The 15,095-nt window shown below is 31.9% G+C and overlaps 1 protein-coding gene across 6 annotated transcripts in view; it reads left to right on the top strand.

Annotated features, from left to right (window-relative positions):
* The window catches only part of LOC116851586 (glutamate receptor ionotropic, delta-1), a 39,782-nt gene that overhangs the window by 15,026 nt on the left and 9,661 nt on the right, over nucleotides 1–15,095 (top strand). For all 6 annotated transcript variants that reach the window (XM_032831152.1, XM_032831151.1, XM_032831149.1 and 3 more), the window contains exons 5-12: nucleotides 793–975; nucleotides 1,342–1,496; nucleotides 1,694–1,790; nucleotides 1,861–1,924; nucleotides 3,923–4,163; nucleotides 4,633–4,816; nucleotides 9,661–9,751; nucleotides 11,181–11,336. In XM_032831152.1, coding sequence (XP_032687043.1) covers nucleotides 793–975; nucleotides 1,342–1,496; nucleotides 1,694–1,790; nucleotides 1,861–1,924; nucleotides 3,923–4,163; nucleotides 4,633–4,816; nucleotides 9,661–9,751; nucleotides 11,181–11,336 — 1,171 coding nt within the window. The remainder of the gene's footprint in view (nucleotides 1–792; nucleotides 976–1,341; nucleotides 1,497–1,693; nucleotides 1,791–1,860; nucleotides 1,925–3,922; nucleotides 4,164–4,632; nucleotides 4,817–9,660; nucleotides 9,752–11,180; nucleotides 11,337–15,095) is intronic.

Raw genomic sequence — 15,095 nt, 5'->3', positions numbered from 1 at the left:
ATATATATATATATATATATATATATATATATATATATATAAGGATATGTGTGTGTGTACTTTATATTTATATTTCTTATATATATATATATATATATATATATTTCTCTGAAAAATAGTTACAAGTTCAATGATATATAACATTGCTGCGCGAAATAAGAACATTGACCATTGGCCAAAAATCGGGGGTCAAAATTTGGCCAATAATTAAATTGTTTATATATATAATTAAATATATAATTTTTTACCCCGCTGACATATTTCAAAGATGTATATGGTTTTGAAAAACACTTTTTGAAACATAATAATAGAAAAAGAAATGATTGAATTAATGAGGTTTTGTTTGAACAAATTTTTGTTCAAGCAAACATTTAGTCGATTAAACGAATTATATAATTGGTGTGTTATCAATTAATTCAGTATAACTTCGATTTGGTCAATAACTATATCAACGCAACTTATTATTGCACTAACATGTAATTTGTTTTAAAGACATAATATTTTTTTGAAGACGGGTGACCGCCGTTTTTGTCGATATAACTGCTCTTTTTTCACTCTAAGTTCAACTATTAATTGAAAGATTTTTTATTTTTTTTGCTCATATTAGTTGTCAATTGAACGGTCTTTAATTGAATTTGTTTAAATAAATCGTCAATTATAATGATTATAATTAAATTTGTTGAAATAAATTGCCGATTAAATGGTCTTTAATTGAATTGGCACATATTCTAAACGTCAATTAAACATAATAATTAATTTAAAAATAATTAATTACTTGCAACTCTGTCACAGAGTACCTTCGTCTATTTCAACTACGGAAATCCTTATTATTGTGGACGGTGAATTGAGGAACGACTCGATTATTTTCAACGTTTCCCTGTATGGAAATGCCAATGCAAACATTGTGTCACGATCCGGCATTTGGACCTTGTCAGAGAATTATCTGGAACCCCGATTCTTCCTAAAAGTGAATAGGTACGTCATTAGTTTTGCGGTTGAATTTTCTCGACGTTAAATACACGACAATATATTTTTCAATGTGTAAATGCATCGTTCCGTTATCATTAAAGTATGGCATAACCCTTATAGAAATATCAAACTAAGAATCATTGATAATTACTTATTATCCAGTATTTTTAATATTGAAAATAAGTAATTATCAATGATTCTTAGTATGATATTTCTATAAGGGAATAATTGTGCGATAGAATAACGTGTTTTTTGAATTTTTAAGTGGTTCAGTAAATACTACGTAAATATTACGTATCTTCCACAAATCTCGCACCTGTCACATTAACGTTCTGTATACATAAATGTTAGTGTATATGTACATATCCACAGTTATGAGGAGTTGAGAAATGAATTCGACATGATTAATATGAGAGGCAGAAAGTTGCAAGTATGTACGTTTTATCGGCCGCCTTTTTGCTATCTCAACACGACGATCAAGAAAATAATAAATGGCGTTGAGGAAGAGGTTTTTCCAGCGAATAACGGTAAATCGAGTCGCTTAAACGTTCAATTATATCTATTTTTATGTAACCTATTAATCAATAAGTGGTCTTAAATAACGAAAATAATAAGCTTATTATTATAAATAAGTTTTTGATATTTTATTTGTTTTTCTAATATGCGGAAGAAAAGAAAGAGTCAGTGAAACTTGATGTGTGACGATTCTTTCGTACATTTGCAGATAAAGAAAAGGATGGAATAGAGGTAAAAATATTTCTGATTCTTGCGGAGAAGCTAAACTTCACTTGGACGTTACGGAAACCAGGAGGAAAGTACAGGTTGCTTTCATAATAATTTAATCACATCGTACGGCCAACGCGCCAATATTAAAAATGATACAATTTTTAGATACGGACGACGTAATGGATCGGAATGGAATGGTGGCGCAATTCAACTTCTGCGGCAGAAAAAGGTAGTGTTAGCGAGTGGGATAAATGTCAAAATATTCGAAAGAAATATTGTAGTAAAAATTACGTTAAAATTGTACTTTTATTTTTATAATTTTCTTTGTAAAGCTAGATTAAACTGAAATTGTAATATAAATTACTATAGAAATATAGTAAATTTGACGCTTCACCTGTGATACATGATATAAAAAGTATTTTAAACTATATATATATATATTTGTTTGGAATACAACCAAATTAAGAGAAATATTATTCAGTAAGAGCCGTACGTTGAATATTAGTGCAAATAAATAATTTTTATGAAAGGGAGTAATATTGCTTGACAGTAGAAACGCATGTGCTGAACATTTTTCGGTGTTTACAACGGATACGACGAATTAAATGTCCCACGTCAAACCGTCAACCGGAAAGTATAAAGTGGTACATTCTTTCCTAATTATAACAAATTCTATTCTATACAACGTGGCTCTATAGCAAATTATCGAAACCTATATAGTAATTTATATATGGATTAAAATTCTATATAGATTAGGATTACAAACATTTTGTACTTTTACTACAATTTTTACTACAATATTTTCTCTGTGTAGAATGATATTAAGAGCTTGTGAAAATTTGTTACATTTTTAGCAATATTTCTTTCATTAATAGTAACGCAATAGCATGTGTTATGTTCAATTTAAGTACTTGTTATTATTATCTATAACCATATTGTTACTTTTGAATAATTGTCTGATTCTGTGTTTGTAAAACAGATGTTTTGCATTACGTAGGGCATTAATTGAATAAAAATGTAGTTGACTGAAATAATTGTTAAATTAATAATAAAAAAACTAATTATGATATTTATAATCACGAATAATGTAATTGATTGGTGAAATTAATTATTAATCAATCTTCAACTTAATTGATTATACACTGATAAATAATTAATTTCATTAATCGATTAAATTGTTCGTAATGACTTATATGACGACTGATTAATTTTAATTGTTGATTTGTCAATTATTTAAATAAAATTTGAATCGACTAATGCTCAACATTGCTGTAAAATATTAAAGTTTTTTAATAATTTTGAAATAAATTATTGTGGCCAATTTGATTACTACAATTAAATTGTATTAATCAAGATAAACGATTCCAATTAATTTCATTTGATTTATTCGATTAAAATTCGTCATTAGTTGGTCAATTGATTGATTGCACGCAAAGAATTTTTCTCGAAGATATAAACAACTAAGAAATTTAAGATACTAGATTTAACCCTGGACTATGTGTTTGTGATAGTCATGAATCACCCTTTATGTATAAATATTTGTGTTTATGAATTATTGTGTTGTATGAATAGATTCTAGTCGCGCAGTACTAGTTTTCCGGAAAAATATTTTTTCGTGAAATTTTTCATATTTTTCCGAAAAAATGGAAAAATATAAAAAATATTTTTTTATTATATTGCTTTTAATTCACTTTTTTAAAGATATAGGGAGATGTTTTACTATTTTTACAGCATAGTAGAGTAAAGCCCGTTTTACAATAAAAATATAATTTAAGATATTTTGGATAGATGACTTTTTCTTTCTGACAAAGTACCTCATTCTGACAAGTACGCATTTTCAAAAGTAATACAATATATAATAATATTACAGCGTGAGTGATGTAGTTTATGTCAACATAAGGAACAGTAGTTTTCTGCAGTCTTTAAGATTTTGATATGAAACGAAACATACAGAAATAAAAAATTAAATATTTTCCATATTTTTCTTTGGAAAAAATATAAAGGAAAGTTTTTCGAAAAAAAACAAATTTTTTCCAATTTTACCGGAAATTTTTCCAATTATACCTAGTACCTATTAGTATACCATATTATTAAAAAATTTTCTGCATCAATGTCATTTTTATTCTCCTTTAAACGTTGTATCATCAAATCCGATTGACACACGAAAAATTACGGCAATTTTATTTATCGCGATTAATCGTAATTTTGTACTATCTTCTGTACATAGGTTGACATGGCATTCGCGAGCATCTGGCTGACAAAGGATCACAACGCGTTCGTGAACATGTCGGAACCTTGGTTCCAAATATTCATACATTTCCTCGTGCCGCGACCGCAGCCTATCACCAGTTTCTGGGCGCTTACAAGGCCTTTCTCGCTGGAAGTCTGGATACTTCTAATACTTGTGCTACTGACCAATAGCGCCTACATGTGTACACGGGCCAGAATCGATTCGAAATTTCCGAAACGTGAGTTCAGAGAATAATACATCCGCACAAGACGATATCTGCTCGACGATCGGACACGTCGATACGTAATTCTCTTTTTTTATTTTTCTTTTTATTTCTTATAAGTGCAAACTGAATGTAGACTAAATATAGACTAAATATAAAAGGTACTGCAAATTGCACCAAACACAAAATTATAATAATCATCGTGCTTCTCGAGCGCTTAGTTCGTGCAGATCCGCTCGATAAAAATCGACCGTGAATATAAATACTTTGTAAGTGTGCACATATAGCGGGAGCTATGCGTTTATTCTGCACATTTATTTATTTTTTTATTTGTAAACATCAGATTTCGGTTAGAGAATATTTAAAAGTATATTAAAATTATGATAATGTAAGTAAAATAAGCCACTAAAATTTTACATGAGATAATCGCGGATGACTGGAATCGTTATGGCGTTACGATGTGAGATAAAATATGTTCCGATAGGCTTTCGTAGCTTTTTGTCTACAATCACGGAATTGATGGGTCGCCTGTTGGGTACGTGGGTGCCACTCAACACCGCAAATGCCAGACTCGAACTACATTTGTGGCAAGTAGTGGGAGTCGTGTTAGTGACCGCTTACTGCAGTGGTCTCGCAGCGAGATTAACCAAATGGGAGTATGAAAACAGGTGAAGACTGCTTTCTTTCTCATTCTCTCCTTGATTAAGATTCTGCTTTCGCTGCAGAAAGTATGAATTGACAGTGGCAGTGTCCAGAACACGAAATAACCATGTCAGCGTAGCTGATTGGTTGACACTCGGCCAGGCTCACGCTAAGCTTCGCTTGACACCTCAGAAAATTACTTGCATTTTATCATGTTATTTTTCAGTTTCTCCGTGAAGTGTGTATATCGTGATCTTCACAGCCGTAAAATGTACAGCAAACTCAGTGATACTGGTGATACATTGTAAAAATCGAGAAATTAAATATATTCATATAGGCTGGTATCTCAGTTGTCAAACCACCGTGACAGAAAAATGTAGCATTATTTCAGAAATTATTTTACGATGCTACGTGATATATCAGCCAGATATCAAAGTTTGCTGTACTTTTTATAGGTTTCAGGATTAGAAAAATTATTTGGTTCTTCAGGGAAAAGTAAAAAATAAAGCAATAAAATGCAAGGGATTTTCGGTATGTCATTCTCGCTTCTGATGTCATTAAACCAATATGGCCGCCGTAGAAATAGCAAAGCCTTAAGAAAGTTCTAAGATTTGACTAAATATAAGATAAACTTATGATATTTATATGATGCAACTACCCTACTGAAAATAAACTAATTAAGATCTCTGAGAACTCAATTGAAATCTTATGTGAAATCGTAACTGAGAACTCATATGAGATTTCCGCAAGATTCGGTATGTAAGGTCTCAATTGAGATACTTGTATCTGACGAAAACAATTTATTAAAAATATAATGAACTTTTGCTGAAATGTTTTTGGAAAGCATTCATAATTTTGATCATATTTCATTTTAATTTCATTAATATTTCAGCAATATTTCAGTACAAATTTAGAAAAATTTAGTAAAAAATTATTATTAATCAAAATAGATAATGAAGTATTATTTTGTCTAAATAACAAAAAAATGACATTTCATGTTTTGTATCGTTTCAGTTATTCGTGAGATTCGATCCCGTCTCGGACGGCACCCATTTTAGATAACTATGCTGTTCAATGCTTAACATCAAACGATTGTATGGGAATTGGCTAGGACGCCCTCCACTTAAATATAAGTGGTAAATTATTAAAAAATATTATTTATGGAAACTGGTGATGCTAATGCGTTATAACGATATTGTGGTGGATTATATTTACAATATAAATTTACTCTTATACTATTCAAAAATGTAATGATATATTTGTCGGTAAATGTTTCAAAGCCGTAACAATAATCACAATCTCACACAGAACAAAACTTCCATTAGACATCCATAGATCATCCATAGCTCCATCAGACATTCATCTCCACGGTGGACGACAAGTGGATCTCTAATGGACGTCCATAATTCATCGATGATGGATATCCATAGAACATCCATCGTGGACGTCCATTGTACATCAATTATGGATGTGCAATAAATTTTTACGTTTAATTTTTTATTGAATTTCAGTACGACCTCTATTGCATTATAGCTTTTCAAGAATCAAAATGATATTAATTTGACATCATTTTGACCAAACATTGAACAAATTTATGTCAATTATCAGCCAAAAAAATATTAAATTAATATAATTTTGATTATGTATTACTTGGGCTATTTCCAACAATATAAAAGATGATTGTAAATAAAATATATACTCAGATAGCCAAACCTGCGCGAACAGATTTCAAGCAGAGCTTGCTATCTACTTATGATGGCAAATAGATAACAAATTTGATGCAGGATCTGTTATATCAAATCTTGCTGTCAAATTGCCGCCAGATATGCGGCAGAGCTTGTTATCGGATAATTGCTGCAGATTTGCAGCAAAAACCGCGCAGAGCTTGTAGCGATTTGACGGCAGATTGGCGGCAGAAACCGAGCAGATCTTGCTGCGCTGCAAGCTTTGCGCGGTTTTTGCTGAAAATTTGGCACTAATTGCCCGACAGCAAGATCTGTCGCCAAAACCGTAGCCTAATGTAGACACAGATGGTTATGGTTTTGCTGTGATGGGTTTTTGATCAAATTTGCTGCCAATCTGCGCTCAATTTGCTTACTGGATATTAAATAGTATAAAAACTTTTTTATTTTTATTGTAACATTGACATAAAATAGATCCTTCACAATACCAGTATCATTTTAACATCAATGTCATGAAATTGTCATGAAAATGGTATCGCTTGACGTCAAAATGACATTACTTTTATATTATTTGATGTCATTTTGATTTTTATATGATTTTGTGTTCTACCTGCCCTACTGAAAAAATCCAGCTGAGATCTCAATTGAGAACTCAATTACAGAGTAAATATTCTGTCAAAATATTGTAAGAGAGAAGGAAAGAATATTCTTTCTCTTTTGCGAGCACGTTGTATGTTAAAGTTTGATTACTTATACAACATTGTATCAATATTAATCGCATTGTGATTGTTATTACGTCCTTTGAAACATTTATCGACAAATATGTCGTTATATTATATTTTTGAACGCTATAAGAGTATATTGTAAATAAAATCCACCAAGAAAGATATTGTTACAGCGCAGTGGTATCACCAGTTCCCGACGATCGTTGAGGTTAAGCATTGAAGAGCATAGTCATCTAAAGATGGTGACCGTCTGACACGGGAAATCCACGTGAATCTCACGAATAAATGAAACGACACAAAATATGAAATGCCAGTTTTTTTGTTATTTAGACAAAATAATACTTCATTTTTCATTGAGTGAAATTATGTAATATTACTGAGATATTGCAATATTACTGTGATATTGTGTAATATTATTAGAACGTCCACTGGAAGTTCAATGGAGGTCCAGGATGCGGACATTTGGATATTGAGTGGAGGCTTTATGGACGTCTATTAGAGGTTCTGAATCTCCATGATGGAAGTCTAGTGGACATCCGCTTGAAGTTTTGTTCCGTGTGGGATGCAATTAATATTGATACAATGTTGTACAAGTAATCAAACTTTAACATACAACCTGCTCGCAAAAGAGAGAGAATATTCCTTTTTTCTCTCTCGCAATATTTTGATAGAGTAATGTTATGGCTAGACTCATTTTATAATTATAATAAGACTTTTTTTATAATTATAAAATGAGTCTAGCCATAACCTTACTCTATTAAAATATTGCAAGAGAGAAAAAAGGAATATTCTCTCTCTTTTGCGAGCAGGTTGTATATTAAAGTTTGATTACTTATACAACATTGTATCAATATTAATCGTATTGTGATGGTTGTTACGTCCTTTGAAATATTTATCGACAAATATGTCATTATATTTTTAAACAGTATAAGAGTATATAGTAAATATAATTCGCCACGATATCGTTATAACGCATTAGCATCACTAGTTCCCATACGATAGTTTGAGGTTAAGCATTGAACAGAATAGTTATCTAAAGATGGGTGCCGTCCGACACGGGATCGAATCTCACGAATAACTGAAACGATACAAAATATGAAATGTCATTTTTTTGTTATTTAGACAAAATAATATTTCATTATACTTTCCTCAATCTATTTTGATTAATAATAATTTTTCACTGAATTTTTCTAAATTTGTACTGAAATATTGCTAAAATATTAATGAAATTAAAATGAAATTTGATCAAAATTGTGAATGCTTTCCAAAAACATTTCAGCAAAAGTTTATTATATTTTCAATAAATTGCTTCCATCAGATACAAATATCTCAATTGAGATCTCAATTGAGATCTTATATGCGGAATCTTGCGAAAATCTCATACGAGTTCTCAGTTACAATCTCACATGAGATTTCAATTAAGTTCTCAACTGAAATCTTAGCTTGTAGAACTTTTATAATATAACAAATTTCTTCTAATATGAGATATTTATATTTATATACAGAATATCTGTGATGAAAAATGTTCCATACCTCGTGTACATATATAGATTAAATTAAACATATATAAATTAAGTTAAATATAAGTTAAGTTAAACTGAACACAAAATTCCGATATCTAGATTATCAAGTTATTTTATAAACAATTACATAAAATTTTGAGTTATTAATTTAAAAAAATTGACAAATGATCACACGCAATACGGCAGATGTGCTATAATAACAACGCCTGTTGTCGTGTATTAAGTAAAACTGAATTAAGTTAAACTGAAAAAAAGTTATCTATTATTTTGCAAATAACCACATAGATTTTTAATTAAAAATTAAAGAACATTGGTTAATTAAAGAACAATATCGCGCGTGATAAATTGCCAATCTTCTTTAATTAATAATTTAAAAATCTATTTGGTTATTTTCAAAATAGTACAGCTTTCTTTGTTTAATTTAATTTAATCTACACAATAATAGACATCGCTATCACAATTCATCTGCCGTATTGCATGTAATCAGTTCTCAATTTCCTTTAATTAATAATTCAAAATTTTATGTATTGGTTGTAAAATGCCAAATAATGACTTTATTATTATAAATTGCCATAGTTTCACTTTTTATTTGTGAAAATAAGTGACGCCATCTAGTGGGGTGCTATTTTAAATGGACCATTTTTTCTGAAACGATATGTTAGTTCACCTTAGAATTTGCATTCGTAATCAACGCGCCAAAAACTAATCTGTATTCAAAACTTTTTTTTAAGTAAAGTTTTTTAAGGCACTAATCTATAGGAACTTGGCTACACTCTTTGATAATTATAACGAATTTATGATAAATTTACCGATATACAGGCTGTTTGACGATATAAATAGAATTTTCCTATATGTATAGATTAAGTCAAACTGAATAAAAAAATTTTTTACTATTCTATATATATCATGTGTACATGAATCATGCAAGATTGTTTTTCAGGATCGATACGGTACGTCAATTCCTCGAGGCGAACTTATCATGGGGCCGAAAAGGACAACCGCCCTCTTATTACGATTATTTCGACATGAATGTATGTTGAATATATATAATATTAGCACCACAGACTTCTATGTACTATTAGACTGCTAACTCCCTATGATCGACCTATAGAAAAGTGAGGCAAAATTTTAACATAGTGTGAACAGTGGCAGCCATCTTTGTTAAGGCAAAATTAATACGTGAATATATGGAGTGCCTTAATAAAAATGGTCATTTTTTATCTCAGTTGTAACTAGAGAGTTAGCAGTCTAGTAGTATACAGGATGTCCCATTTTAATCGATCGCCTCAAATATCTCTTAAACAGTGCATTTTAGGGAAAAATGTTTCAGATAAAAATTTTGGGATTTCAGGGGGGACATAAGATGGTATCATTGGTTTGACCTCGAGTGACGTCGTCAAAATCAGGATAAAGTCACTTGAAATTTTTAAATAGAACCCAATTTTTTATTACATATTCTTATAGCATACCTCGAGAGCTTCCCAAAACACTATAATAAAATATTTTTTCATTAAGTATCTTTCAAGTTAAAAGGCTTCAAAGTTACAATATTGTTGCCTTTAGCATTGGTACCCAAGGTGTTCGACCGACGGCTAAAACTTTTTGAATGTTGTTCAGGGCCATGACCTTGACAACATTTGTCAAGGTCAAGGTGATTGGAGGCTGTTCCTAATATTTTCATTTCTTCAAATTTTATAGTGAAAATGAAAATAATAATTTAAAATTACGGAGTAACATGTGGAGTCCGATTGACTCTAAAGGATCATATGAAGGTCACAATACTTCGTCGAGGCCATAAAGAAGCACACGTGTGAAATCCCATTAATAAATTTCTTTAATAATCATAGCTCGTGTCATTCACTTGCTAGCATCACATGTCCGCATTGTTGCTAATCCAACCGCAGGGTAAAAATGTTACCCCATGATTTTAAATTATTATTTTCGTTTTCAATGTAAAATTTGAAGAAATGAAAATATTAGAAACAGCCCCCAATCGCCCTGACAAATGTTGTCAAGGTAATGGCCTTGAACAACATTCAAAAGGTTTAAGCCGTCGGTCGAATACCAATGCTAATGGCAACTATATTGTAAATTTGAAGCCTTTTAACTCGAAAGATATTTAATGAAAAAATATTTTATTATAGTGTTTTGGAAAGCTCTCGAGGTATGCTATAAGAATATGTAATGAAAAATGGGAAGTTCTATTTAAAAAATTTAAAGTGACCTTGTCCTGACCTTAACAACGCCACCCGAGGTTAAACCAATGCTATCATATTATGTCTCCCTCGAAATCCTAAAACTTTTATCTGAAATATTTTTTCCTAAAATGCACTGTTCAAGAGATATTTGAGGTGATCGATTAAAATGGGACACCCTGTATAATAGTATATAGAAGTCTGTGATTAGCACTCGTGTTTCGTTATCGTCCATTATAACTTAACAGAATATGTTACTTTGCAGGATCCTTACTCGAAACAGCTGCCATCGAGATATCTTCATGTGTCGGACGACGAATCAACGCATCGTCTGATTGTCAAGGGCAAATACGCGATCATCGGCAATATCTTGGACTCGATCTTCTTCCCAGAGGATCCTATCATAAGCGAGGATTTCAAAGTGAGATGCGAGTTGTCGACGTGATAAAACATCGCACATGTGTAAAATAAAATGTGTAAGGTCCATCTACAATGGTAGTAGGTAGTAAGACGGAAGCAATTAACAAAGTATCCAATCACAGTCCATTATTTCTGTAGTAATCGACAGTGATTGGCTAATTTGTTTACTACTTATAATTTACTGTCTATTGCTAACCTCATTGTAGATAGTTCTTTATAACAACATGTTAACACGTTAATTACTCCACTTATCAAAAGTTATATTGAAAAAGTATATTGAACATTATATGCTGATGAAAAAGTATATTGAACATTATATGCTGATGATCTTACTATATGAATGATGGTTTTCAAGGTCATTTTAATATTAACTGTTTTTCCTTCTATAAAAGGGAGGGTAATTATGCATAATAATGACGATCTCATAGATTTCAATCACCTTGACATATGTTGTCAAGGTCACCTTCTTAAGTAACGTGCAAAAAGTTTTAATTGTCGCTTGTTGTTTGTTATAAAGTTAACAAAAGAAGATGTATAAAATGAATATAATTTTTGGACAGCGTATATATGAAAACATCGAATTTATAGGCTAGGAAGGTAGTCTGCCACTATCCTAAGTAATGGCGGGGGGGAGGGAGGTACAAGTCTGTTATACTAAAGACTTTCTCACAAAAGACTTGGCCCTCCCGCCGCGGTGCAGGGGCTCTGGGGGGCGTAGTCCACTTACATTGCCGGAAACAGGCACCTTTTTTATTTTTATTATTTTCTATTTATAAAACTTCAAATATAATAGGACACACGCACACACCGCGAGCCCTCCCGACAAGCGAGCAGCGCGCGCGCGCGCGCGCGCGTGTGTGTGTGTGTGTGTGTGTGTGTGTGTGTGTGTGTGTGTGTGTGTGTGTGTGTAGCAAGTATCTTGCTAGCTTACAAATTCGGTGTTTTTATATATACAGTGTTCAAAAATTACTTTTATTTTATACAACTTTGTTTGTTAATAACTTTTTAACAAACAACGAGCAACGGCTAAAACCTTCTGAAGATTATTCAGGAGGGTGACCTTGATAACATATGTCAAGGTTATTAAGATCTACGAGGTTGCCATTATTATGCATAACACAGGCCCACAATTTAAAAAAGTTGTCTGTGTTGGGGGTCTGACTAAGTGTACTATACGTATTTTGAGCTGTTGAATCCAAATCCGGTGTCAGATTTGCTCCATTGAATTTCCCGGAAAATCGAGGAAATCGTGAAAAGGAGCAGATATCTAGGTTTTTACAGAGATATGTATTCAAGAAAAATTCTAGAGTGACAAATAACCCCATAACCCTACAACCAACGTTGAAAATACATTATGTACTTTAACATGGAAAACAAATCATTCTATACGAAATTTCCTTACGGGGCAGTTGTCATCCAACATCCTCTGAAGCAGCAGGATTTATCTGATCGACGATCATATATTGTAGAATTGATATTTCGAATAGAAAAAAGATTCCATCTCGTGGACAATAACATGAATGTGATCATGATAAGGCACGCACAGATTAGATTTTCTAATCTATGCGATGTTAAAGGATTGAAGGGTGAACTAAAACCGAATATGTATGATGGTATATGGGTTATTGGGTTATTGGGTTGTTCTAGTCATCAGATGTTGAAGTACATAATGTATTTTCAACGTTGGTTGTGAGATTATAGGGTTATTCGTCACTCTAGAATTTTCCTTGAATACATGTCTCCGTAAAAACATGGATATCTGGTCCTTTTCACGATTTCCTCGATTTTCCGGGAAACTCAAGGGTGATGGAGCAAATCTGACACTGGATTTTGATTCAGCAGCCCAAAATATGTATAGTACACCTAGTCAGATCCCCAGCACAGACAACTTTTTTTAAATTGTGGGCCTTTGTAATTATTAGATAATTTATTGACTTGCATGACAGTCCGTGATGGCAGAGAGAAGGAAAATAAAGATCATGAAACATCACTTTAAACACACAGCTTATTTTCGTGCTGGATCTAAAGAAATCTAAAGAACGTAACCAGAGCTGCTAGATCAAATACGGATCCAGATTAGATTTTGATTAAATCAAAATTATAAAATAAAGAATTTGATATTTTATGTCTTAAAATTATTTATATTTTAGTGAAAGAGGATTATCCTACATGTTATATTGGAAGAATGTTTAAATACTTTATGACAAAATGTGACGAAAGGAGGGAGGGAGTAAAAAACATTCAAATTTCGCATAACATAATTGTTGAATGACCCTAAAATACATATGTCTTGAAACATTTGTAAGTGTGTGTGTGAGGCGCGCGCCCGTGCCTGCGCGCGCGTGTGCGTGTACGTACGCGTGCATATGTTTGTGAGAGCGAAGGAATGAGAAAAGAAAAAAATGAAGAACAATTATTGTTTATTTTTTTATTCCTAAATAATTTTCAGAGCGTTTACTATTTTTCTTCATATTAAAATAAGATCGGTTTTCAAATTCTTGCCTTACATTTTAAAAAATATCTGAAAAAATCAAACTACAAGCTTCAGTTATTCTATTTTTCAAATCTTGGATGTCAAATATTTACGTACTTATTTATGTTTACTTTTGATTAACCATGGAAACTTTTCACTTCGATCTTTCTAATAGATTTAAAATACTGTAGTATATGTGAGAAAATATAAAGTAAAATTGTAATATTGAAAAAAATTCAATTAATATTTACAATATCTATAATTACTTATAGCAACATTTACATTATTTTTTATGTAAAATATTTTTTAAACCATTTTTATCTAGGTAAAAGATTAATTTTTTGTGTAATCAAAAAGATGCCTTTCAAACATCTTTGCATATTATATAAAAAATAACTAAAAAAGAATGTCTTTTCGTTAACTAATAGCAGTTATGATATTTTAAAGATATCCTTTAAGTATCTATTCGTCTAGCTAAAAAAATGACTAAAAAATAATATCTTTTTAATATTTGAGGCTTTCGCGGTGTCTATGCATATTAGATTTGGTTTCTGGGTTTGAGTCGCGTAGATTCTTCTTTGTTTGATTCCGACGGTTTCATGAACATTTTAGTCCGCTTCTTTAGGAAAGAACGACCCGATGCCGATATTGCTGCTAAGAGGTCTTCCTTTACATAATAGTTGGCATAGGGGGACAGAGAGAAAGAGGCGGGAAGGTGGGAGGGAGTGGTGGTGGGAAATTTATTGTCTCTCATGTTTTGAAAACCGGGAGAACGGATTGCCAGATTGGACTGATTTTTTGTCCATTATTCCTGTTAAGATTGTTGGTGTTCTTTTAAATTTTCAAGGACTCCCTGTATTTCTTAGGGAGTTAGTAATCCTCCCGGTTTTCAAAACATGACAAACAACAAATTTCCCATCACTACCCCCCCCCTCCCCTATCAACATTTCCCAGCCTCCTCTCCTTTCTCCCCTATGCTAATCATTATATAAAGGAAAATTTCTCAGGAACAACTCGGCATCGTTCCTCCCTGATGAAACAGACTGAAATGTTGGCAAAACGTCGAAATCAAACAAAAAAGAATCCACGCGGCTCAGACTCGGAACCAAATCTAATATCTTTTTATTTATCTTTTAGTTTTATATACTATCTGGGAAGCGAGGACGAAAACGACCAGTGTGTCGAAGATGCACGAAACATTTGTGCCATATAAGGGTTATTAGACAATATTTCGGGATAGAGAGAGAGAGAGAGAGAGAGAGAGAGAGAGAGAGAGAGAGAGAGAGA

This window comes from Odontomachus brunneus, unplaced genomic scaffold (assembly GCF_010583005.1).
Source record: "Odontomachus brunneus isolate Ranch 3 - 2012 unplaced genomic scaffold, Obru_v1 Obru_scaffold_179, whole genome shotgun sequence".
Lineage (NCBI taxonomy): Eukaryota > Metazoa > Arthropoda > Insecta > Hymenoptera > Formicidae > Odontomachus > Odontomachus brunneus.
Note: the sequence above shows the minus strand (reverse complement) of the source record. Positions and strands in the feature narration are given on the sequence as shown.